The sequence below is a fragment of the Salarias fasciatus genome, chromosome 11 (genome assembly GCF_902148845.1).
Source record: "Salarias fasciatus chromosome 11, fSalaFa1.1, whole genome shotgun sequence".
Taxonomy (NCBI): Eukaryota; Metazoa; Chordata; class Actinopteri; order Blenniiformes; family Blenniidae; genus Salarias; species Salarias fasciatus.
This window is the reverse complement of record NC_043755.1, coordinates 8153208-8178972: the sequence shown is the minus strand read 5'-3', so window position 1 is coordinate 8178972 and position 25765 is coordinate 8153208. Positions and strand designations below refer to the sequence as shown.

Genomic DNA, 25765 nt, shown 5'->3' with positions numbered 1-25765 from the left:
AGACACACAGTGAGTGTCAAATGGTCAACAGGTCAGACGTGTCTAGATAAGCCGCGCTCTGCCCGAGCATGTATGCAGGGAGCTATTAACTCCACCTTTCACCTTCATTCGCTCAGCCACTACATTCTGAGAGATATATTAGTATTTGTTTTGTTTTCTGGAGTGGAGTTTTATGTAACCTAAATCTGTCCTCTTTTTTTCGACTCTTTTGTTAGACAGTAACCAGGAAGCGTCTCACTTGAAGAAAAGCATCACTTACTTACGGATCAGTTGATTGAGTCCAAAGGGTGACGGTTCGATCTCCGGTGTCTTGTATCGGAGTGTGTGAGATGGGGAACGAGCATCTTGCCCATTAGTGTGAGCGTGTGCAAGAATGGGTGAATGTGGCTAATTGTGTTGAGAGCATTGAGACGTCTCCATAGATACGGGCAATCAATAAAGTCCATTTGACATTTTTATTGGATTGAAGGCAATATAAGAGATAAAGTATATTTCTCACGCTTCACAAGTGTATGAACATGTATCAGTCATGCATGTTGACTTCACATCACGCAATAATGCCATGTGGTGATATCTTCTGTAATATTTATGTCTGTTTTGTTGTGTTTCCTGAGAAACTGGATCTAAAGGAAGATCTCCTGCAAAGGCAACCGGTGTGTCTCTTTTTTTTCTCCGTCCTTACACAATCGACAAAGACATGACGAATATATTGCTGCCAGCAGTCTTTAGTTTTGGGAGGGCTGATCGACTTTTCTGCGTAGAAAATATGGTGTGTAGTCGTGAATGGTTGTCTGAAGCCTCTCCCACACTGAGCTTTTGACCTGAGAAGCCCAGTCTACATAGTCGCCCGCCACTGGTTGGATGTGGTCCTCGTAGTAGGTGTCAGCAAACCCTCGCGCCATTTCCCCAAAGTGCTGGATTTTGGCTTTGGCATTCCTGTGAGAAAACGTACTATGAACACAATAAATACTTGCAAGAGATGTTGCTGGTTCCAGAAGTCACATAACTTAACAACGATTTGTTCACATTAAAGCAAAGCAAATTTTCGGGTTGGTCATTTTTCCGTCAGTTTTTATGTAATCATTGTACATATTTCCGGCGCTCTGCAGTGATCTGAGCCCAGGATGATGAGAGAAGTACCTGGCGCTCTCTGCCAGCCTCTGCAGGAGTCCTGGAGGGTCAGGCTGAGCCGGAGCAGGAGTCTGGGCCAAAAGCGGCCCGCATGCTGAAAGGAACGAGGAACGACGCTCGTCAGTCAAACACATTGAAAAAAAAAGAAAGAAAGAAAGCTCTCAAACTATGAGTGCTAAAAATGTTGAATAATTCCTGTTAAAGCTTCACCTTGCAATGTCAGAATAAGGATGAAAGTCACTGCTTTTGTTTGCATCTGCCACAAAGAGAAGAAGTGTTGGAGAGTGTTGGAAAGAAATACTTTCAGCTGTAAGATACTATTAACTGATCACTGTGATAAAATCAATAACACAGTTAGCTGTTGAGCAGTTGCAGAGCCGCTGTCTCTCGCCCTGTTTCAGATGTTTAGCTTCAACATTTGCATGCCTCTGCGTCGTAGTTGAACTCTGGCTTGCTTTAGCAGTTCCCCGTCTGCGTGTCGGTAGTTTGTTTCCACTGTTTCATCATTCATTCATCAGCTTTTCTACGTCTTTCAGGAAGAATTGTTATGCCATCTTTTGAATGACAGCCAGACACTGCATCCTCCTTGTGGGAGTGTGAACTTTTCAAAAACATCAGACTTCAGTAATGATTGATCAGCTTAAACTGACCAACATTCGAAATCCAACCCAACCCAGTCGGTCATCTCAGTGCAGACAGCTCATCTAACGTGTCACAGCAAAGCTACAGCCACACAACTATGAGCACATGAAATCTGAATAATTCACACAATTCAAATTTATGCAAAAAAACAAAAAAAAAAACAAAAAACCCACAATTCCAAATAACTCATTTCCATTGTCTAGGAAATTAACTTCAATACTTAATGAAGGAGTAACTAGCATCAATACAATTTTCAGTACTGGTTATGTTATCGATACACCTCAACACAGTCAATCATATTAAATAGCATTCTTATCAATTATCCTCCCTGGCAGCTTTACAGGTTTTAAAAGTTAAATCCTCACAGGAGTTTGTTAACACTGAATCAAAAGAGAAAGACAGAAGGGTTTTTTACCATTTCCTCTGGCTCTGGTCAACAGAAGGTAAATGAAACAGGCGTTGTAAAGCCACTTTATTTGTATTTGATGACGGTGGCAGCGTGTACGTTGGTCCTTATCAGATCATTATTTGTCGTGTTTTTGCCCCGAATCGTTTTTTGGCAAAGCACAGGGAAACGGCCAAGTCTTGACACGAACAAACACAAGCTATGGAGCAGCATGCTCCTGCCGCTTCTCACACTCTTGTTTTCTCATAAAAACACGCTGATATTTATCAAAGGCATCAGAAGGAATCTGACTGTTAAAGAGAAAAAACTCAGAGAATGCAAAGACAGCATAAGGCATTAAATCAGAGTGTGAAGTAATAGAAATTACTCCGCCTGTTAAATTTCAGCAGCACAACAGTGAATGTGGATTTTAGTACATGTAAAGACACGTTGCACTTTTTCATGAGCCCACCGTGAACTTTTGATATCTTTTCAAAATCAACATCGGCTGAGTTCAGTAACTCTCCAGATGTCCTATGGGTTAGACCAGTCACCCCAGTCCGTGGGTGTTGATCTGTGTACCGTCCAGTCAAAGTCTCTGTTCCACCCGCAGAGATACGGCGTTTAGCGGGGTTCAACTAGATAAACACTTTCAGCCAAGCAAAGCGTTTCGGTGGGCAGAGTCCATCGCAAAGTCTAATTAATCTTCTCAGTACTCAGGCTCCCATGTTTCTGCTCCTGCCATATGGAAATAACTCTGCACATAATGTTGAGATTAGAGTTTTTTTTCTGTTCCTCCAACAACGCAGTACTTACAACTGTGATCTCACAGCTGCGTAAACAGAGATTTTGTTTGCATCGTTGTTTAATTGTTGGAGTTTAACCATCTGGATTGTACAGCGCAGTGTGTGTCTGTGTGTGTGTATGTGTGTCTGAAGTGACTGCAGCTTTGTGATCTGTGTTGCACAGAATAAAGCTGGGAGTTTATTAGAAACTATTGGCATTATAGCAGCTTCACAAGCGCATCTCAGAAAATGAGAAGGTAATAGAGAAGCTAATTTTACACATGATTTAAGCTGTGAAACTTTTCAATAGTTTGGATTTATTGTTGATAAAATCAAATATTTTAAGTCCTTTATATCACTTTAGCTCACACGTTATGAACATTAAACTTCATTTCCTCTGAAAAGAATTTGTTTTTTTTTTCTATTTTAACGTAATAGTCACAATATTCTTTTGAAGGACATTGAACAATCTCAGGTGGTTCATTCAGTACTTTCTGACATTCAGGTTATCTAAATTTCATACAGAGCTTCGTTTTTCTCTTGTTTGACACAGTTTAACTGCCTCAGGAAGCACAGAAATAACATGATTAGAGCGATTTATTATTAACTTAAACCCTGAATAATGACACAGAAACAGTGGATCACTTGACATCCGCGACACAAACTGAAACTGATTTTCTAAATAAATATTGATAATTTTCTGTGACCTTTGTGTGCCAGCTGCTGACCTCTGTCACTCTGATCTCTACCCAGGAATTGATTTCAATGAACTGGGACAGGAGGTGGATCATTAACTCATCTCAAACAGCCTCTTTATCTCAGGGGTTGTGAAATACAGAAGGACAGTCCAGTTGGCTTCTGATCTTTGGTACTATTGACAGAAATAAATAATCATCCATTAAATGTTGACTCCTAGCTTTCAAAGTGGGAAGCCTTGTTTTGTTATTTTGACCATAGTACCTGAAGTTCCACGCGTTCACACTATTGATTAAATTAGTTGAGTAAAAAAACAAATTTATAACGTGTGATACTCCAATTAAATCTGGTTTCACTTAAAGGATGCTTTAAAATTCTTTGTTCATTGTTACTTTAACATTATTTGAATCGCCAAAGTCAAACATTCACAGATTATATACAGATCTTAAGGTTAGACTCATTTCAACAAGGCTCACACATTTAATGCATCAACTAAATAACTTTTTGTGAATGCTCAACTGTTGCTGAAAATGATTCCTTTCGACTCTGCCGAAAACTGAGGGTGATGGATAGTTTGGATGTTCATCTGGGATTTTAGATCATGCCTTTATCTTAAAAAAGAAAATGTTTATATTCTTAAAATAACCAAATATTTATGAAACCTGGCTCAGGAGTCATGTAAGCTCCAGATATAAAGTTTACCGCTGCTTTGAAACTGCAGCCTTTGTTAAAAGAGATTGTGCTTACTATTATCATTATGCACCACTTTTATTCATTCATGCTCAGAAAGCAGTGCCTTGGCTTGGTGTTTAAAATTATGAAACGCATAGAGGAAAAACTTTATTTTCTTGTAATCCTCTGAATTTCTCAACTTATTGTTTTTATGAATTTGATGAGTGAATTTTTGAATTGAATTGAGTAAATATTCTCAAGAAGTTGTATTTTACAAAAAGCTTATGAGGAAAATTATTGTGATGTTCTGTGTAAGAAACACACTGCACATGTATAGACCAGAGTTCTTCTTTTATTTATGCATGTTTAATACAATTGTCTGAACGTTTCAGATTTCAGTATTGTTCTCATTTTGTTTACATGCCAACAAATAATTCATTCATATTAAAACATTACAGCACAGCTTTATTGCACTTTTTTTTTCACAGCAGGATTAACCACAGTAACAATATTAGAAACAAAAACTTCACAGCAAAGCGATGTAACCGTCTGGTCTGGTCAGTAAACGGCTCCATGCCACATCTCGGCCTCCTGAGTGACTAAGGCCAGGCTGCAGGTGAAGATACTGGACATGTGTGACGGTCTAGTCAGGAAGTTACTGCTTGAGCCTCTCCAGCTGCTGTGCCCACCAGGATCTGTGAGGTGAAAAAAAAATGTGTTACATCAAGTCATATGTACACAAATATGAGCTGTTTTTTTTTTTTTTCCTGAGTGAGGGCTCACTTGATGGATTCGATGGTGTCACTGTCCTGAACATTCCTGAAGGTGGTGCTCAGGTGGTCAGCCAGGTTCGATCCCATCTCGGTGAACTGATCTTTAATCTTGTTGAGCTTGGCCTCGAGGGTGTCATCCTGAGCCTCTGCACATGGAGAAATGTTACTGCATGCAATAAGAACATGGATTTTTTTTTTTTCCTCTTACAAAGAAAAATGAACAGAAGACCAACCTGTGTATGCAACAAGAGCCAGCATCAGCACGGCAACTGCCAGGAACAGTCTCATTTTGGCTGTGGGTCACTGAGAAGGACAAGAAAGTTTGATTTCTTTCACTTGTTTCAATTGCCACAATTATATTCAATACAATCTAGCGCCCCCTTATGCCAGCACCAACGAACTGGACAGCTCCTCTCACCGAGAATAAACTTTACAAAACGAAAAGTTTTAGTTTGTTTCCCCAGCGTTTTCTCTTCTTTATCTTTTCTTTCTTATTTTAGCTCGCATACTTAATATATCACTGTAATCCAGCCCTAATTAAAAAAAAAAAAATCAAAAGCACGTCACGCAGGCTCAATGCATCAGGAAGCTGTGATTTTTCAGCAGTATATTATCATTACAATGTGATTTCAATTTTTTCAGCTTTGCGAGAAATTATATGTAAAACCAACCTGTTTTTCGTCTCGGTGGAGGAAAAAAAAGTCGAGTGCGTTTCAGATCGTGTGTGTGTTGCTCCTTTTAAGCCTCCTCAGTTGAAGGAGGGTGGCGCACAGCAGCAGGTCCACGTGGTGACCTCGTGCTGTCCCTGCCCCCTTTATTGACCCACTGTGGTTTGACCCAATTACATCCAGAGGTGGCGATCATGTTAAAGATGCTCAATAAAATGCAATGCTGCAAGAGTGCACGTCTCATTCCAACAGAGTGATAACAGTGCTGTGGATTACATAGTAATATTATCAGATTACCTTCAGAAATGAAGCAATGAGGTGCCCAGGTTTCAGAACTGTTTTTTTTTTTCTTCTTTTCCATTGGCTATTTATGGTAAGGATAAGGTCTCCTCAGGGGACTGGAGTTTCCCCCTCAGCAATCAATAGATAAGGTGAAATGTGATGCAGCTGAACATAGTTCATCGCTGATAAAAAAAAATAAAATCTGACCAATAGACTGGAGCTGTGTGGAAGCTCCTTTGGACCCGAAGCGTTGGAGCCTGAAGCCAAGAGTTGACTCCGTCTAAAGAGACTGACCTGCCAGGCTGCCACAGAGACAGACCAGAGTCCTCTGCTGCTGTTTGTGACCATGATGCAGTAGGAAAAGCACTCCTCTTTTTTAGGTGTTACTGAGATTTAATTTCAGTGGCTGCCCTCAGTGAAATGATTTGCTGCTGCTGCTTCATTGTCACTCTGGTCATTTATAGCAACTGGACATTTTGCAATAAAGTTTTCTGTATTTAAAGAAGTAATGTGCTTGGAAACCTCAGAAACAGGTCTTTAGCTTGCAGGATACCCACTAATTATTGTTATTTTCATATTATTCAATCGATTGATGCTCAATTTCTTTACATATTCACAAGTAGGGCTGATATAGTTTGTTTTAGTAGAATTGTGTTTCATATTGTGGGTTATTATTATTAACAGTAGTATTAGTATTAGTATTAGTATTAGTATTAAAAGGGTAATTTATAACACTTTTCCAGTCTTTTTTTACACATACATATTTGTTATTTTCTAATTCCTGATTTTTATTATTATTATTATTCGTAGTAGTAGTAGTAGTAGTAGTAGTAGTAGTAGTGATAGTAGTAGTAGTATTTGCAAATAATAATTTGCACAACTACAGTGCTAGTACATTTAGAAAAAAATGAAGAACTAGCATGAACATTAAAAAAATTATTTGAATATCAGAAATTATTATATAGTCTCAAAAAACATTCACCACAAGCTGCTGCTTTTATTCTGTCACTTTTTCGCAGCTTTCTTGCGGAGCAAAAGTTACGTAAATAACTAAGTTAAAGTTTGTTTTTGTGACCATTGCACAAAACATGCTGATTGATACATTATTTGCTACCCTACATGTTCAGAATCTTGGCCTTCTGCAGTCTGGTTCGGAGACAGGAGTCAGCAGCAGATTGTACACATAAGCAGTCTGCTCCCCTCAAATGCCCTTTTTCTGTATTCACCGCCGTATTTAGAAGAACATTGCCACATTTGCCGTCTGCCTCATGCAGACCTTCCCTTTGTTAAAGGGGAAGTGGTTGAGACAAAGCCGCGTGTGGCCCGTCTCGCAGGTTAGCATGCGACAGGAGACAGCTGGATCCTCCTTTACAGCTGTGACCCGAGCAGCAGACAGGATGTCTGCATCTGACAATTTGAAGACGCCATCACAACCCTCACGAATCTGTTTTCACACCACGCAGTCTGCAGCGAAGACTTGACCTATAAAGTGCCAATTGTTTCCTGTGAGTTTCTGTGAATTGAGGTAAATGAAGCCTCACATGATTTAGCAGTCACACATTACTTCCAAAAGACTGACTCTCCATCTCTTTTGCAATACAGTGGCCAGTGAGTGTATGCAAGAGCCCGAGCTTGCGTGCATACAAGCCCCTCTTGAATAATTGCAGGAGGCACAGAAGTGTGAAAGTGCACATTTTTTTTTTGCAATGCACCCAATTTGCAATAACAGGCTTACAAAAAGCTGTTTTTGTGTTTGGCCCCGGCTCCTGTGGAGATTGATGCTGTGTGCCAGCTCTGAAGAGCGCAGAGAAAAGCGTGGGGGTTTAAGGAGGTAAAATCTCTGCAGGGGGAACTTTTTGGAGGGGTTACCAGCAGTCATGGGCTCGCCAGCGCCCGCCTACGATTTAAATGGTACTTTCAGTGTTACTATTGTTGCTGGGCAGTACTCAGAAAGCAGACGGCCTATAGTAACACATGGAGCAGAAGTGCTGATTTAGCGGGACGCTTGTGGTTTTCCTGTTTTCCGTGACTGATCCTTTTACACAACTGACGATGAGTTTCACTTGTCGGTTTCAAAATAAATAGATTCCTGAAAGCGGTGAGTTCATGAGCGGATAACACATAGTCACCAAGTTAGTCATTGTTTTGCTTCGCATGCAATGCCCTTTAACCCAGAGAGAAAACGGTAAACACGTAGAGACCACAAGCAACTTTAAATTAGAAATAATTTTTAAAAGTTTCAAAAAACACCTGAAATCATGGTGAAAGTTGCTTTTTAAACATTGGTTTTCTCACTTCTGTTCCAGCTGTCAGTTTTGTGCCTGAAGTCTCATTTTATTTTAATTGCAAGTCATTCCGAAGCACTGCGACTCAAATCAACAACAACCATGACTAACTCGAGTTTTCATTTTATTTATTTATTTTTTTTATCAAGCAAGTACATTTTCCTGAGTTTACAAAAATGAAAACACAGCTGCGAGCATGTTCAGCCTGAAGGCCCAGGGAAGAGGAGGCGAACAGGAACAAATGGTGTCCTCTACTGGCCTCTGCTCTGAACTTCAAAGGAGGAAGTCCTGCTGGGTCGGTGTGACGTTTGAGGTCCCCATCTCTCTTTAGGATTAGGACAATCACAATCATACTTTCCCTTTTGATTTTTTTTTTTTTTTTTAGTAAAGAGCCTAAATTGGCTCCTTCATGCTTTTAATACTGCCGACTGTTTGAGTTATGTTTCCAGTGGCCGAGCTGTTTAGGATTATGTAATAAATACATAACAGAAATCCCGCAATCTGTCTTGTGCATTTGTGCACATGTTCCTGTCTTTTGCGGGCACGGGTTCAAACATGAGCGTACAGACGCATTGCTTTAGAGCGCAGGACATGCTGAGATGAAGGTATAAAAGGTTGTGTCACAATGGAGCTCAGCGTGTGGCACAGACTGTTCCCAAATGCATGCTGGGACCCAGAGAAAGGAATCTGCAGGCAGATCTTAACATGATCAGACTCGAAAAACAGAGGACCGAGTGACGTGTGTTTGGGTGTCGGGGGGGCGGCTGTGAGTGGAAAACAAACTGAGGAGTGCAGAGGACCGGGGTGGGACACACGGCACAGGGGAAGAAAAATAACAAGTTTTGGTTTGTTTTTAAACCCAAACTGTAGCAGCTGCTGATTGGAAGTCAACCGGATGCAGCGCAATAAAGATTCTTCCTCTCCTGTTATGTTCAATATCACTGATCAGTCAAGGAGCTGAAACAGGCGACCTCTTGCCCTTTGTGCCTCTCACTTGTGGGAACTTTCAGAGCTGCTTGGTAACCTAATCAACACGTCGTTGAACTGTGGGAGGAAACTTGAGAACAACAGCAACAAAAAAAGGCTCCAGTTGGCCTTTTGAACCTCCAACCTGCTTTACTATGAGGTTGAAATGTTAAACAAAGCTCCCAGCTTTTAAAGCTGAAAACTACATGGTATCATCTCCCAGGTTTAGCTCATGACAACGTTTAACTGTTTTCTATGTGGCACAGCTTAGAGTTTGAGCCGGGACAGTTTTAGTGAATGTTTTTTGGGCTTGAAGTCTCTCTCAGTGCTGTTTATCGGTGGTCTTGTGTTTTTCCCTGCTCTCTTCTCTCTCTCTTATTTCACTGGTTTCTGTCTGTGAAGGTGAAAGTGATACTTTCTACCATCATTAACTTTGCAGCATGTTGATTATCTTGCAGTCTGGTGTCTTTGTATGTGTTGTTTTCCATCCTTCTCTCTTATTATCCTCTTCTTCTCCACCATGTGGAATTGTTTGCTTCATCTTGTTTTATTTGAATGTAAAGAACGGTGCGATATCTCTGCCCAAGTTGGTGCGAAATTAGTAAAACTGTACTAAACTGCTTTTGAAAGTGTCATTATATCATCACCTCCTGTAGCTTTATTCAGCCCCAAACCACAGCAGGTTACAGTGTTTTACTGGCGGTAATCTGGACTCCTTCTATATTGCCACAGTGTTTTATATTAGACGTTTGTCTCCAGTGGAAAGTGTAACTGAACCTTATCCTGAATAATAGATAACTCCTAAATGTTTGATCAGGTAAAACAAAGAGTGAAAAGGGGAGGGTTTTAAGTTCTTTATTCACTCAGCACAGTTCAGCACTGCAGGAAGAGGCAGCGCACGTCGAGAGAGCAGCATGGTCGGCTTATGACATGTGAGACGATGGGAAGAGCAGACAGGCGGCTTTACATTTCACTCACTGATGGTCATTTTTCACAGCGAGGTTCAGCGTTTTTACATTCCACCCTCTTTGTGAGGCACATGGACGACACACACCGGGACACTTTGGTGTTTTAGCATCACTTTCTATTAAAAAAAAAAAAACTAATACATTTGGTGTGTGTGACCTGATCGTCAATCAGTGCATTTATTGAAATGACAGAGACGTGTTTGGTACAAATACTTGAGGAAATGCCTGAGGCTCAAACACAGACACACATTAGAACCAAACAAAATGTAATGAACATGTTTTGGACAGTATGACTGTTAATTCTTAAGTAGAAAAGCAAAGCGTATTGTAAATAATAGTCTCCTGTTTTGTGTAATGAAGCCCTGGTGACTTGTGTTCAGAGATCAGGAGCCTGTGAGAGAAATGAGAAGATGACTGTGCAGAAGAGCCTGATGGCTGATCTGTGAAAGATGCACCTCATCTCCGTCACCCCTCCGGTCAGCCCGCCGATCCCGAGCACTTAAAGCACAACAAGAAGAGATCATCAGTAACTCAACTCCCCTCTTCCGCTCTTTACCAGATTTTAAGGAAGTCGGTGGCCTTTGCATTCCTCCTCCAACCACCGACCACCTACAAGCCTTCAGTCTTTCTTTAGGAGGAGGCGACATCGGTGACCTTTTCCACCATTGTCTCCACCTGCTCGCGGAGCTTGGCGGCCATGGGGGAGAGCATCTGCGTCAGCTCTTCCAGCTTGCCCTCCAGGGAGGTGCGCAGCTCCTGCGCGGTGGCCTCCAGCTGGGTCTTCAGGCCCTCGGCCTGGGCCTGCAGCTGCTCGCCCAGCCCTTCGGTCTGGGACTGCAGGAGGGCGGAGATGTCGCTCAGCTTCTTGCTCCCGCTGTCGCCGACCTGCTGGACGTAGGGCTCAACCTGGTCTCTCACGCTCTGCAGGTTCTGGGAGGCGCGGGACTGGATCTCGCCCATGTAGATGGACGCAGTCCTTCAAGTGAGAGGAACGCGGCGTTATTGAGGATCGACAGGAACAAGAACGCAGGAGTAAATCAAGGAACTCACTCTCTGATCTCACTGGCGTCCTTGCGGAGGCGCTTGCTCAACTTGTTGGTGAAGGTAGTGATTTTATTACGGATGTCGTCGGTGTTGGTCTCCACCATTCCTTTGAATTCACCCAGGTACTCGAGCTGGCGGTCCTTGGCCTCGATCATGTCCCTCTGCAGTTTGTCGAAGAGAAGAGTCATGTCCTCAGTCATCTGGCTGGCGGAGGTCTGGGTGAAAGGGGCCAGTTTGTTCTGGATGTCGTCTCTGTAGACCTCCAGCTCCGCCATGGTGTCGCTGATCAGCGTCCTGGAGGAAGAAGGGGGTCGGACACGAGGACACGTCAGCACAGACTGGAGGGACGTATGTGGAGAACGTCTCCGTGAACCGCCGGGGAGGCCCACTCACTCGAGCTCCCGCCGGAGCTGAGAGTCCTTCATGGTGACGAGGACTCCATCAGTCTTCTGGCTCATCTCAGACATGTATCTGGAGAAAGCCTCCACGCTGCCCACCCAGCCGTCTGCGCCGGAGGCGTCGGCCTGGCGCACGGAGCGGGCATTGCAGCCTGTGATGAAGACAGAAAGCATGAAGACATGAAGACGCTGTGTCCAGTGAATCATGATGCTGGTGTGTGTGTGTGTGTGTGGATCTGTAAAGGCAGATTTGTTGAGGTGGCTGAATGATTTAAATTAAACAGGTGATGCGACGGAGTATTGTTGGTGGTTGATTTTGTTTCTGTTTTCACGCTTGTACATCTGTGTGTGATGTTAATATGCCAGTTTAATTCAAGTATTTGTAATGAAAACAAATGAAATGTGACAATGAAAAAACTCAATATGCATTTCGTTTTGTGCCTTCTCTTTTCACACCTCTTCAAGAATTTAAAGAAAAAAAAGTTAAAACTCACATCCTAAAAAAAATGGATTAATTCTCAATAGAATTATAAAATTTATAAAACAAAAAAGTTAGATACACATGGTTCATTTTCAGAAGACACTATATACATTTCAAGAGGTGTGCAAGCCTAGTGAAAGATTTTAAGATTGAAACTGATACCTAAAGTATATTATTCTATATTATTATTTATTTTATACAAATGAATTTCCTTTTTTTTTCTTTTGTGTTTATATTGTGGGTATTTAATTCATTCCAGACAATAAAACTGATATACAAACTTACCAATGACTGCCAGAGCAAGGATCAGAGCAACAGCCTTCATGATTGTTGGACAGACAGAGACACCTGTGGAAAAACAGCAGAAACGCCATGAAGCAAACAGGCAGGGCAGCATTTTAACACAACCAAACATATGACAGAACAGGCTGGGAAATTATCTAATCAACAAGACATGAGGAGTGATGATGATGCACTGAAACGCAAAACATCTCATCAAGTCATTTCAGGTATATATATAGACACACAGAGACACACACACACACACACTGACTGTCTGAGTAGTCTGGCACTCACCTGAGAGGAGGTTGAGCTTCTTCCGTGCCTCCCAGGACGGTGGCTCAGGCTTTATAACCCCTGACTGAGGAGCGATCTGTGGGAGGGGGGGAAGTGGGAGGGGGAGGGCTGGGTGACTACTGCCGTTCACGTGGTGTGGATGATGATGATGATGATGATGATGGTGATTTGTCTGCACATAACCCCGAGTCCCTCCACGCAACCTGCCCCCCCCCCCCCCCCCCCCCCCCCCCAGCACTCACCGGGTTGTGGCGATTTATTGCGCAACCCGCCTAAAGGGAAGAAAATACCCCAGGTCAAATGTAAAAAAAAAAAAAAAAAAAGTAGGAAAAAATGCTAAAAAAAAAAAGGTTTTCACGTAGCCGACTGTTCTTATTTTTATTTTGAATGTGTAACAGATTAGATTGGAAAACATTGCTTGCTGTCATTATGCATGAATCAAGTAAAATAGAACAGAGTAGAAATAAAAGGTTGCAACTTATCAAGAGTAGCAAGAGTACTGAAGAAGTAAAGGAATTATTAGACAAATTATGCAGTGATCTGAGTTTATTTTTTTTTTATATTACATTTATAACATGTATATATAACATTTTTAATCCTGTTTGTCATCTGTGTGAAATACTTTGAATTCAGTGCCATTAGCTGTTTATGGTGTTACTGGCAGGAAGTTTGTTTTTTTTAACATACAAGTTATTTCTTCCAAAGATTTGTAAAAATTCCAATGTGCCCGATGTAGATGTCCCATCTCCTGCCTGTGCAAATCGCAATGATACATGATTTATTTTTCTGTCACACTCCAATGTATGCACAAGCTCTATCTTTAATGTCTGTGATTATGTTGTGTATTTATTTGATTTTCATTTGTGATTACTGGTAGAGTTATTCTGCCTTTCACTAATTAATCATGTATTGTTCACAGAATGAGTGTACAGTGGTGCATGATATTTTCTAATTCGATCTATATGCAGTCGTGCTGCAGTTTCTGATGGAAAATCAAGTCAGCGGCGTCGTATTTCCTCCATTGTTGAGTCATTGTGAAATGCATTGTTTTGCTGTTCGACCTTAAATCAAGTTTATTTATGATTCAGACGTAAGAATATTCATAGTGACTGACACTGATAGGATACCTGCTTTGTTTCATTGTATTTGTAAGTTACAAATACAATGAAACAAAGCAGGTATCCTCTTTGAAGCCATTGGAAAAAAAAAGGAGTCTCACAAAATGGTTTGAGAAATTGCAAATTAAAATCAAATGTGAAGATACAGCAGAATAATATAAAAACAATAGCTACAGATGATGCCAGAGACTCCATGATGTCTTCAGTGTTAAGCTGCTGTGAACAGACAGTTAGCTGTTAGCTGTTGCATCAGGATGTGGAGACTGTTGTGACTCCTTAAAGTAGCAGGTGAATTGCTCTCTTCATTCACAGGATATAGCAGGTTTGCGTCAAATGGAAGCAGCTTTGTAGCTTTTTCTTTGATCACTTCACCTAATGTGCTGATCTGATTGCACTGAGTCCTTGCAAGAGGATGTAAAGTAGCATTTTAACATATGTGTTTCCATATGAATGGCCTTCCAGCCATCGACAATTCACCTCTGAAACCCTTTGCATGACAATCCCACTCTTATGCTTCCAGCTGTAGGAAATGTTACGCGGGATCACATGCATTACAATGCATGTTAAGTTCTATGCTCTTAGAGCAACAAAAAATATCCTGAAGCACAATGAATATGTCAAATGCTTTGCGGAGGACGTGTTGAAGCTCGGGGAAACTCAGGTACAGCGAGTCCAATATATAATAGAGGGATTACAGGTAATAAAATCCAGGCAGTGTGGAGAACCGATGGGTGAAATCCTGTCTGATTTGTGTTTCACGCTTTCACAACTGTTTGTTTCTTGGAAATTTCCAGGACTGAGGGATCAGTATTCAAATCGGGACATCTGATGGGGTAAAAAAGTACTTTTCCCTTGTTACTACACAGTTCATTCACTGGCAAAACTCACTGATCGTATGTTCTTGTACTTGTTTTTGACATTTAACGTCTCAAATTGACAAACATCTTTTTTTTAATGGCGAGTTTTCCCGACACTGTATATTTGTCCAACCAGGTTCTCTTAATAAATCTGCCAGTGGTTCTTGGAGGTTGTCCAGCCTGGGATTTTCACAACTTTCATCATAAAGTTAACCTCTGGATCTGTCCCTGTCCATGTGTAATGAGCTTTGCTCTGCAGGACTTGGCCTCTCTGTTGTCCTTTCCACACCTCTGTGTAGTTTTCACAGAGGCTCAAAGTGTAAATGAGTTGGCCTGGTCAGGTAATTAGAATGAGAACAAGATAGCATTACTGTGATAAACCCCAAGAGGTCAACTCGCTGTTCATGGGGAGGGAGAGTATTTATTAATGCACAAATGTAACCTTTCACCTGCTGAGAAATGAGAGGAAACCACTACAAAAAGAAAACATATAGGTGAAGATGTAATATGTTGATTTCTGAAGGTTTTCCACAAAACAAAAGCCCTTTGACCTTGATGTCAAAGTGAAGTCACAGCAGGAGGTGTGCCTCACTGGAAGATACTATGTGATTATATAGATAACAAGTCCTGTCCAGCTGAAACAGAACAATTGTTGCACAATAACTCTTTTTAAAGATTTTTGTTTCGCAGTATATCTTTATCAGTATGCAATTCTAATGCACGTGTTTGTTTTGTTTTTCTTTTTAAATATAATTATAATGTGAAGGCAGTGGCATAGTGTAAGTAGCAAGTGGGAATTATAGTAGACGGTTACATGATAGACTACGCAGACCAAATGGACGTAACTCATTCTGCTGGGTTAGCAGGGCACAGGGATGAAAACAGAAGTGGAAATGAAAGAGGATTTTTAAAAAATGTGAGGTAATACAGTGAAATAACCTTTGGTAGTTGGTTCCACAGAAACAAAGACCCATAACAGAGTCAGGAAAAAGTGTGTGAAAGGGGATATTTAGATTGAACAGAAGTAACCTCCGTCTGGCGATGTTGTTTTCTGCAAGAGTGTGTTTTTATTGGTCGGGATGATCTCACACCACTGAAAAGGCTGATCTGTGACTCAGTGAAGTAACCGTGGTTGAAAAGCTGCCAAACTTCTGTGTTCGGTGGCCTAAAACCACAAAGCGTCAACCAGCACGGTTTGATTCCCAGCTGAGCAGACTCTGTTAGATGTCATAAATCTCCCTCTGTCTTGTCTCTGTGCTGCAGGTTTCCTGCTGTTTTCTAAACCGTCAGATAAAAGCAGGATGCCAGAAAACAACTCTTCAGAATGGACAATCGAGACAGAGATGAATCACAGCATGAGGATGTTTACAGAAAGAGTGAAAAATGTGTGAGAGTTGCTGAAGGTAGATTTTAATGACTGTAGTCAGGTTCGCTCAGCATTTAAACAGAATGTCAAACAATTGTTGTGAATTCCTGTGCTATGAATAAACTCTCAGCTTTGTAGGCTGCTTGCTGAAAAACAAAATCTTTCTTAAAAAAACCTATTTTAGCAGTGAGACAAAGTTACAAAGCAAAAAAAAACTGTGAATTAGTGAGTTCTGAATGGCCTTTTGGGAGCCACTGCCATATTTTCACCATTTATGTCAAATTATACCTTCATCATCATGAGAGCTTCTATTTTCATTGACCCACATGTTAATCAGTCAAGAGAAAATAATATTCACAAATTGCTCAGAAACATCAAAATAATGAAAGACAAAAAAATCTGACCTGTTGTGTCACTAATAGCATTTCTTGTTTTCATTCGTAGCTGTTTTTAATTTTTCCTTTTCACCATTACTGTCTTTAATTCTCCAATTATAAGTTATTCTGTCAGTACTTAACACAGAATTTATCGAGTATGACACTAATAGTTGACAATAAAGCAGAAAAAGAAATGAAAATCTGTAGAAATGTGTTTATTATTAAGAATACACGTTTATATTCTAACATATAAAATGGCAATTTCAATTTTCATCTGTCGTTAAAAATGAAGCTAAACGCAGAGATGAGGAGAAAGCGGCGGCTGTGTTTGTGCTTGCAGAGCCTGGGACAGCTGGGGGCACAACGGAGGAATGTTGTTTGCCACTGGGCAAGGCAGCGTGGGAGCAGGCAGGAGGGACGGAGGCACAAAGGGGAAATTTAAGAGACAAGGTGGAAGCAGAATATGTTTATGAACTTTCAGACATGTAGAGACAAACCTCAGCGTGTCGTGTTCAGTGCCCACGACCGAGCGAGTATCACAGGGGCGTGGAGGGAGGGAGGGAGGAGGGGGGGTATTTCATAAGCTGATTCTCTACTAACAGGAAAGGTTAAGTCTGTCACTGCTTCTGCTGAGTTTCAGTTGTTTTGTTCAGTCTGATTTTGTCACATCTGCACACCCTTCAGCTCTCAGCTTGTTGTTCAAGAATATCTTTTTTTTTTCTCAAGGTGAATTAAACAATCTGAAAATGTGATCATATGCAGACTGTAGGTTAGAAACAGTGTTTGCATTTTTTATGCCTTTATAAATTCAAGTCATGTCATTTATAATCTTTTACCTTTTTTTTGCCCTTTTTCTTTTTAAAGGAGTAAACACAACAAGTTACTGCACTTTTCATGATATAATCTGCTAGTTTCAATATTAGATGCCTTTAATGCCTCAACTGAGATTCAAACCCATTCCCCACACCCAAAGGCCAAGACTTCACCTGATGTGTATTCCAAATATTCCAAAGCACAAGTGAAAAGACACAAAAGTTTGAGTTTTGCTTTTATTTAATTTTCCATAATATAGGAAGAGAACACAGAGTGGAAACAGACCAAACGTTGTTGGAATGAAACTCTTTAACACTGTAAATAAATCTCTACAATATCAGCAACTTTCAAATAGGGGAATGTTTTGTCTTAACAATATTTTCATGCGTCTGGGATCATTGGATTTGGTTTGTCATGATGGAAGTTCATTTCAGTCGGACGAATTAGTTGGTGTTGACAAAGGACTCGTAGAGGGCGGCGAGACGGGTCTGGAGGTCGTCGGCGTAGGGGTTCAGCCTGTCCCTCACCTCTTCGACGTAGGGGGCGGCCAGCTCCCTCACCTGCTGGACCCTCTCCTTCAGCTGACCCTGGACCTTCTCGGCCACCGGAGACACGCGCTGCTTGAAGTCCTCCAGGTGCTGCTCCACCTTCACCTTCACTTCTTCGGTGTAGGGCCCCATCTGGACCTGCAGGTCCGCCACGGTCTGCTCCAGGCTGGCCTTCAGCTCCTCGCTCTTCTCGATCAGGGTGATCCTCAGGCCCTCGGCGTCCACGGTGTCGACGTATGGGGCCAGCTCCTGCTTCAGCTGCTCCACCCTCTCCTGGACCTTCACCTTCAGGTCACCAGCGAGGGGCTCCAGCCTCTCCCTGACGGTGCTCAGCTCCGTGTTCACGCGCTCTTTCAGCAGGTCGGCCTCTGCGCTGACTTTGGTGATGAGGTCCTGGGCGACAGGGGGAAGCTGCTCCTGCAGGGAGGCCGCATACTTGCTGGCAGCGTCGGCACTCTCCATCAGACGGGCGCTGATGGGACGAAAATTGATTGAAAGAAAACAATTTTCTTTAGTCTTTCTACTGTTTTCACACGTCAGGTCAGATTCTATATCAGATTTCAACACTGAGGCGTCTGAGTCGACCAACCTGATGTCCTGTCCGAGCTGAGACTTCCTGATCACCTGGATGGTGTCATCGGTAGTCTGGGTGATTTTCCCGGCGTAGAGCCAGAAGCCGTCCCTGAGCTCCTCCGTATGCGAGCGGGGCGCGTCTGCATAAAACAGGTTGGCGTTGCAACCTGGTGGAGAGAGACCAGAAAGGGCTGAGCACACCGAAGACGTCCCAGCAAGGCCCAACTGCATTTCATTCTCCAAAATTGAAAAAAAAGTGTTTCCATCCTACCGGTGAAAACGGCAAGGACGAGAACGGCGAGGACCTTCATGGCTGCGAGACCCTGTGTCAAGAAAAGAACAGCCGCTCAGCTCAGCTTGTTCAGGAAAAGTGGACAAGACAAAAATAAAGGTTTCTCCAGTTTCCTCAGCTTACCTGAGCTGATGAGTGTATCTGCAAGTCCAGTGAGTGTTAATGCTCTGCTGGTCAGACTCTGCAGCTTATATAGCAAAACCAAACAGCAATGGTCCCAAAGTCCAGGCAGTAGTGCCTTGCTGTCACCTTGCCTCACCCTGATTTCCTTAATGACGTCTTATGCCAGATATGGGCACATAAGCATCGTCCTGAATGTGAAAATGCATACATAATGACAACAGAATATAACGGCTTTACATCTGATTTCCGGTCATTTGATGGCATTTTTACATCTATCAACGAATTTTGTGTAAGTTTCTAAACCTGTGAGTCACTCCTCACTGTTGATGAGAGAAAATCCATAAAGCTGGCCTTGAATGAACCAGCAGTGCAGCCTCTGATCACATGGCCGCTGCTATTCCCCCATAGACACAGATAACCGGCTGCCAACACACACTGATTCTATCTTTAATTTCTTTGATGTCCGTCTTTGATTATGCATACAGTATGAGTTTTATAATCACATCACCCTGGACAGTAAGGGACAGTTCTAGTTTTTGTGTCACATCACGGGTCAAAAATACGCCATGTGTCAGCCGGGGCAAAGGTCTGCGGCTGCAGGCGCTCTGAGGACAAAGCTGCTGCTCATTCAGGTCACACGTAACATTGTTTTATCACTAATATGGCCTGATATGCATTAGACTTTTTTTTCTTCTGCTCCTTTAATAGGGGATCTTACTCCCCTTTGACATATATAAGTTAAATTAGGTTTTAGCAGGAATATATAAATGGAATTGTATGTCAAAGTACCATCAGGGTCTCTGAAAACCATTCAAATCTGCCCATAAATAGTTAGTTTTAGCTCCAGCTTATTTCAGTATTTACATTTATTGTAAGATGATGGTTTAAAATAAAACTGACGCAAATGTTTAAAGCATGGGAAACACTTTATAATAACTGTCTGCTGTAACTAGCAGATAGATCATTAGTGAAACGTGAATTCATGAGTTTATTAGTTGTTTCTATGCAAGTTCACTGTTATTGATACAGTAAATACACAAAGATAAGACTCAACATGAAAGATCTGGTTTTAAAAATAATGTGAGGTAAAGCTATCCTGTTATACGGATGTTAAGATATCACCTTCATGAATTTCATCTACAGTCAGTTCAGACTGTTTAAAAGGAGCAGAGCACAGTTAATCTGTGTCTGATTGAACTTGTTGATGAACCTCTCCAGATGTACATCTGAATCAGATTATAACATTTTAGTTATTTTAAAATGTGACAAGAGAAACCAATGTTTATCTTGAAGAGTTTGTTTATAGTTCTGACTCCACCAATGCTATAAAATTGAACTATAGTAGTAGTTGAACTGTCGTTGTCATTTCTAAATCACAATAAGAAGGGGGGAAAAAAGCCAAACATTTGATCAAAAGGTGAAAATAGTTCTTCTGGCCTCTTGTAGGGAATAAGGTCAAGATTATCTAAGAAATCATGTTGAATCTGTTGTGTGGACATTTTATAGTTGATCTTGACTTTCAGCATAAATTAAAACTGTATTTTTAAAGTCGGTATTAATGTGAATTATCCAGTTCTGAAGCTCACCCCGTTGTCATTTTAGACAAACAGCACAACTCCCAAAGTCTAAATGATACACGGAAATAAAGAGCAGTCCTGACAGCCAACATCTCAATGTGTCATATTTCAGGGGCCAAAAGTCAAATATGACTCATTATGGACACATCACTCCTGCTGTATACTATGAACACTCAAAACAGAACCTGTACACATTTTCATGACTGTTATATGTAATGTAAATATTTAGAAAGCATCACAGTGCTTTGTGATGCTGCTTTCACACTGTTTGACTTAAACACAAAGTTCACGAGTGTCAAAATAACACAGCTATCTGCATGGACCTGACAGATGGAAACTCTGGACCACGTGGCTTTTCAATCACTAAATACTAACACAACAAAAGAGGTGTTCAGAGGAGGGATGGTGGGATATTCACTCTGCCCCATCAGAGTGTTTTTGTTCAATGAGATTTTTTACTGAAATCCAGCTGCTGAGTGAAAGTTTTCAGGAGCAGCAGCAGAAACAGGAAAGGAGCTGTTGTGACAACCTGGCAGTGACTTGTGGACTTTGTGCTCTTGAATACAACTGTCATCTGACTTCACTATATATACACGGAAGCGGCGGTCTGACGCGCTCACAATCACTCTAAAGCCTGAGAGATACACAAGCAGGTGAGTATTGTGTTTAAAAAAATGAAACAGACTATTTACTACCTTGTTAATGCAGCATGAAGATTAACTTTATTGTGTTTCCTACAGCAAGTCGCAGTCATGAAGGTGCTCATTGTTCTAGCTATTGCAGCGCTCTCCGGTAAGTTTTTCGATTTTAATTAAATAAACGATGGCTCATTGTGAGTTAGCTGCTTGACTGAACTCCGCATGGCACACACACACACACACACTCACACACACTGCATGTGTCTCTCTCCACCAGGGTGCAACGCAAACCTCTTCCACGCCGATGCACCCAGACCACAGCTGGATGCTTTCTGGGTCTACATTGCCAAAGTCACCCAGACGGCTGACGACACGCTGCAGATGATCAGGCAGTCCCCGATCGGACAAGAAATCAAGTAAGCAGTGTGGCACAGTGAACTGCAGTAACCTGGCCTACGACACACAGAGGTCATATGACTGGTCTGGTGTCAGACAAACCTGCGATGAGCTGACTGTAGCTTTGTTTGTCTTTCAAGCGATCGGCTCGCAGAAAGTGCTGACATAGCCAGCAAGTATGCAGTCATCCTGCAGGAGCAGCTTCCCCCTGCAGCCCAGGACCTGATGACCAAGATGTCTGCAGAGGCCGACGTGCTGAAAAACCTGCTGACCAAGGAGCTGAGCTTCGCCAAGGAGAAGCTGGAGCCCTACACCGAGGACATGAAGGCCCAGATCCAGCAGAGGGTGGAGCAGCTGAAGCAGGAGCTGGCCCCCTACGCCGACAAGCTGGACTCCGAGGCCCTCAGGACCATCCTGATGCAGCGCAGCGAGGAGCTGAAGGCCAGCCTGGAGAAGAGCGTGAAGGACCTGCAGGACCAGCTGGGGCCCTACACCGACGAGCTGAAGCAGAAGGTGGACAGGCACCTGCAGGACTTCCAGAGAAGCGTGGCCCCCATGACGGAGAAGGTCCAGGAGGAGCTCAGTCAGAGAGCCAACCTGGTGAAACAGATGGTGGCGCCTTACGCCGAGGACCTGAAGGAGAAGCTGGACCCCTACGCTCAGGACCTGCAGGCCCAGCTCATGGCCCTCTACCAGTCCTTCGTTGAAGCCAACTGAGCCTCCCTGCCATCGATCCCGCCCTCGCCAGTCTACCTCTGTTAATGTTAATGTAATTAAAACGTGTGACTTGTACTGTAAACCAAATGAAATGCTGCATATACCCACAACATAATATTTATTACCAGGTGCGACAATTGCAAAAGAAAAAAAAAGATATTCTGCACTTGTCAAACAGTGTATATATTTTTCATTTATATTGTTGTGAAGTTTCAAGCTGTGAATTTTTTTATGACTCATGAAATAAACAGATGATGATGGAGTTGATAAACTTTGTGTTTGCTGCCCTTTTCTTTTGAATGAACCTTCAAGAAATCTCTGCACCAAAACATGTTTTTTTTTACACTTATTCCTACAACATTTACTTCACCTAAGCAAACATGAAATCACAAACCGCAGACACTAATGGGACATGTGCTGCCGTTTTCCCAGAAGGCAGCGAGTATTTTGGCTTCCCTTCCCGTGTCTTGACACGTCCCGGCTCCTGTCGCCGTTTCGTCTTCTCGTTTTTCCAGAGGCAGACTATTGTTCCAGCTCTGTGCTTGTCAATGCTTGTCATGAAACTTTGCCTTACATGCGTCTGAAATGACTGGCTGCTTGAAGCCGTTACGACCGACATGATGAGAGCAGGAGGACTGCGGAGAAGCTTCCCGCGCGTTGAGTTCATTTCATCTGAATCTGGTTTGCAGCTCTTGGTAATTCTAGGCGTCATTAAAACAGTAAACACATAACCTGCTGCTTGTTATCCTCGGTCTGTTGACAGTGCCAGCGTCCAGCGTGGAGGGTTAGAGTCCATCCACAGCCGTGCAACCACTCACATGTGCACACAACTCTCACAACACCGGCTCCTGGCTTAAAAACAGAAGAAAAAAAAATGCATGCACTGTATTTATTATTGTTACACGTGCGTGCATTCTCATACACACGGGTGTTTCCATATACAGTCATTTTTCTCTTCTCTCTTCTCCTCTGAGCCACTTTAAGCTACAAATCATCATATTGAGAGAGCTGCATTAGTAATGATTAACTGATGACTAACATTAACTGTAGATATTCATCCAGACCTTTGCATTGCACAGCCACCGTGGACCCAGCCCTCCAGCAATCAGAGAAACTAAATCAATCAAATGGATATCAGAGCACATTATGCACGAAATCAAGCTGCTTTGTTTACATTTTGAGGATGGAATGCTTGTTATTCTTATCAAAACTATATGCAGAAGAAAAAAAAAGCTAGTTAGAGATATCTTCACAGGCTTAAGGCTCAGCATATCCGTCCTTGCTTTTCTCGTAGCTGAACAGCCAGATGAATTTCCCACTCTTGCTTCTGACACAAAGTGAAACAAGCCAGTGTGAGACCTCTGTGAATCATCGGCCCTGCTGTCACATCGTCATGCTGCAGCTTGTTCTTACACCTCGGCACTCGAGTCGGCACCAAGGAGCAGCATTCAAACGGCTTTATCAGTCAATAAAGCCCGGAGGCTTCGTCCAGGCCTTGATCCTAATGGCCGCATTTTAATACTGGATCCCAGACTGATGTCTGGCTCCACTGAGGGGAATGGCATGGGGGGCGTTCTCGGACACAAACAAGCTTTTTTGAACAAGAAACATCTTGTCTGCGGTGACAAACAGAGGTTTGCTGCTGTTTTGATGTTGATAACAGGTTGTTTCTACACCGGCTTGATAAACAGATGGGTGCCAGAGGAGATAAGAAGATAGCTGCTGTACGTCAGCAGTTCATTGTGAACGCTCTCAGACTTTTGTTGTTTATTCCATATTGTCATCTGAATGTGATCAGGATGATGCTGAGTACTTAATAAGTGAAAATATCAGTAGAATACATGTTTAATACAACTGCGAGTAACTAATATTCAAAGTTTGGAAAGAAGGCTTTGTTATCATTGATTTTCTGTCACTTTTTTGGTCTTAACGTCAGTTGAAAGAGACCAGCGACTGTCAGCGATACAGTAATATGTGGAGTGTCACTAAAGCACATATATGCATTTTTATTTTTATATGCAAAGCAGCTCTACTGGAACTTAACTGACAGACAGGCAGATTGTATCAGTATAAACATTTGCTCCACATTCGGCTCATTATTCCAGTGAAAAAAAAATTCAATTTAGCACAGTCTACTATCACTATAATCAATTCTCGCCAGTTTTTCCCTTAAATTTGAACGTGAAGTGTGATGAGATAGCTCGGCTGTAAGTGGTGCAATATGAACTCAACTGAATTGAATTGAATTGAATTGAGTCAATAGTCAGCAGGGTTGACAGTGTGACAATTGGAGCAGTGATCTTTTCAATGCAGACTCGCTGGCTTATGGAGCCACCGTTACTGATGAGGCGAATCCGCATTAAAAATCAATGCTTTTAATTTAAATAAATCATTTGGAGTCACTAATTATGCTTGCACAATACAAACTAACCCCACCAACACAGGAAAACCCATAGATGGTCATTACATCCCAAGCTTCTTACTCGAGATGTCTGTCCAAACCACTGTACCACCATGTTGTCCGTTTTCCAGATTACCTGCCTACAAACTCATGTTTGTCCTTTATCTTGTGAACCTCATGTCCGATACACTCTGTAATTACACTCACTTCTTAAATCTGCTTCTTTGAAGTTGTATTTAACTTAATGGCCCATTTTATTTTGTAGTCAATACTTTTTTGAAGAATAAGTAAAAATTAACTGTAATGTGATATACTGTAAAACAACTATTTGGCCACAGGTGAGTGTAGTATTTTGAGTTATTGATTTTTTTTTCTTTTATTTTGTTAAATTAAACTCTCTAGCGTTTTAAGTTTTGTTTGAAAAGGCAACAGTGACATCCAGTGGACGAAATTTAGTAGTGACGGGTTGAAATATATTGGTCAAAGTGTGATGAAGAAAAGAGGTTCAGATGTTGGTGTATTTTATATATGATTTAATTGTTACCACTTCTAGGATTTCACATAGGAAATCAACCTTGTGCTGAATATCATGAGCATACAAGATAGTTTAGGTTTATCGATTTTGTACATAAATAGATTCTTTATAAAAACATGTATATCTGGTATTTGATAATTACTGAAAGAGGAGTGACTGAAGTATGTGTAAATATGCATTTTTATCTATTGAGTTCAATCCAGTGCAAAAAAAAAAAAAAAAAAAAATGAAAAAAAAGTGTGAAAAATGTTTTTCAAAAAAAAAGCTGTGCTGACTTTGTCCACTGGGAGGTGACCTTGTAAGATAAATACTGCTGATGTCCTATACTTTGTACAAAAGCCTGATGTGGTGTAAGCTGAATGTCTTTTACTTCAAAGAACTCCAAGGCAAGCTGCTTTCTTTCTTTCTTTCTTCTTCTTTTTTAATCAATAATTTAGTTCTGAAATCTGTTGATCATCCTGAAAAAATAAATGCTCCAAAGAAATGTACATCCAAACACCAAAGCATGAATGTGTCATGAATTATTCAGGCTACTTCTTTAAAATTGATATATATATGTGAACTGAACATGGCACTGAGATAAGACACATTTCTCAACAGCCAAAGTTTTAATATAAAAAAATATATATACTGGACATTTTTTTCATTTCAGTTTTGTGAATCTACAGTTCACACCACTATA

General features: G+C 41.6%; 4 protein-coding genes across 4 annotated transcripts; 1 reads left to right on the top strand and 3 right to left on the bottom strand.

The window, feature by feature from the left end:
• Positions 1-4661: 4661 nt before the first annotated feature.
• On the bottom strand, positions 4662-5789 carry apoc1 (apolipoprotein C-I). The gene is made up of 4 exons (XM_030103249.1): positions 5756-5789; positions 5318-5387; positions 5095-5230; positions 4662-5006 (listed from the first exon to the last, which is right to left on the bottom strand). Exons 2-4 carry the CDS (start codon positions 5370-5372, stop codon positions 4967-4969), a joined length of 231 nt encoding a protein of 76 aa, XP_029959109.1. The 5' UTR covers positions 5373-5387; positions 5756-5789; the 3' UTR covers positions 4662-4966.
• Positions 5790-10125: 4336 nt separating this feature from the next.
• apoeb (apolipoprotein Eb) lies at positions 10126-12849 on the bottom strand. Its single transcript, XM_030103315.1, has 5 exons — positions 12753-12849; positions 12462-12524; positions 11691-11847; positions 11304-11591; positions 10126-11229 (listed from the first exon to the last, which is right to left on the bottom strand). The coding sequence occupies exons 2-5, from the start codon at positions 12499-12501 to the stop codon at positions 10884-10886; spliced, it is 831 nt and encodes a 276-aa protein (XP_029959175.1). The 5' UTR covers positions 12502-12524; positions 12753-12849; the 3' UTR covers positions 10126-10883.
• Positions 12850-17518: 4669 nt separating this feature from the next.
• On the bottom strand, positions 17519-18715 carry LOC115396818 (apolipoprotein A-I-like). Its single transcript, XM_030102860.1, has 3 exons — positions 18676-18715; positions 18421-18571; positions 17519-18303 (listed from the first exon to the last, which is right to left on the bottom strand). The coding sequence occupies exons 1-3, from the start codon at positions 18713-18715 to the stop codon at positions 17727-17729; spliced, it is 768 nt and encodes a 255-aa protein (XP_029958720.1). The 3' UTR covers positions 17519-17726.
• Positions 18716-20912: 2197 nt separating this feature from the next.
• LOC115396823 (apolipoprotein A-IV-like) lies at positions 20913-22411 on the top strand. The gene is made up of 4 exons (XM_030102867.1): positions 20913-21049; positions 21137-21188; positions 21312-21450; positions 21571-22411. The coding sequence occupies exons 2-4, from the start codon at positions 21149-21151 to the stop codon at positions 22145-22147; spliced, it is 756 nt and encodes a 251-aa protein (XP_029958727.1). The 5' UTR covers positions 20913-21049; positions 21137-21148; the 3' UTR covers positions 22148-22411.
• The last annotated feature ends 3354 nt before the right edge of the window (positions 22412-25765 follow it).

Excerpts from the sequence above, each read along its gene's own strand:
- LOC115396818 (XM_030102860.1), bottom strand. The coding sequence starts at position 18,715 with ATGAAGGTCCTCGCCGTTCTCGTCCTTGCCGTTTTCACCG. Across the intron at positions 18,572-18,675 it reads CGTCCTTGCCGTTTTCACCG|GTTGCAACGCCAACCTGTTT; the intron begins GTAGGATGGAAA and ends TCTCTCCACCAG. Across the intron at positions 18,304-18,420 it reads CAGCTCGGACAGGACATCAG|CGCCCGTCTGATGGAGAGTG; the intron begins GTTGGTCGACTC and ends TCGTCCCATCAG.
- LOC115396823 (XM_030102867.1), top strand. The coding sequence starts at position 21,149 with ATGAAGGTGCTCATTGTTCTAGCTATTGCAGCGCTCTCCG. Across the intron at positions 21,189-21,311 it reads AGCTATTGCAGCGCTCTCCG|GGTGCAACGCAAACCTCTTC; the intron begins GTAAGTTTTTCG and ends TCTCTCCACCAG. Across the intron at positions 21,451-21,570 it reads CCGATCGGACAAGAAATCAA|CGATCGGCTCGCAGAAAGTG; the intron begins GTAAGCAGTGTG and ends TTGTCTTTCAAG.
- apoc1 (XM_030103249.1), bottom strand. The coding sequence starts at position 5,372 with ATGAGACTGTTCCTGGCAGTTGCCGTGCTGATGCTGGCTCTTGTTGCA. Across the intron at positions 5,231-5,317 it reads GGCTCTTGTTGCATACACAG|AGGCTCAGGATGACACCCTC; the intron begins GTTGGTCTTCTG and ends CTCCATGTGCAG. Across the intron at positions 5,007-5,094 it reads GACACCATCGAATCCATCAA|ATCCTGGTGGGCACAGCAGC; the intron begins GTGAGCCCTCAC and ends TTCACCTCACAG.
- apoeb (XM_030103315.1), bottom strand. The coding sequence starts at position 12,501 with ATGAAGGCTGTTGCTCTGATCCTTGCTCTGGCAGTCATTG. Across the intron at positions 11,848-12,461 it reads CCTTGCTCTGGCAGTCATTG|GCTGCAATGCCCGCTCCGTG; the intron begins GTAAGTTTGTAT and ends TCTTCATCACAG. Across the intron at positions 11,592-11,690 it reads CAGCTCCGGCGGGAGCTCGA|GACGCTGATCAGCGACACCA; the intron begins GTGAGTGGGCCT and ends TTCTTCCTCCAG.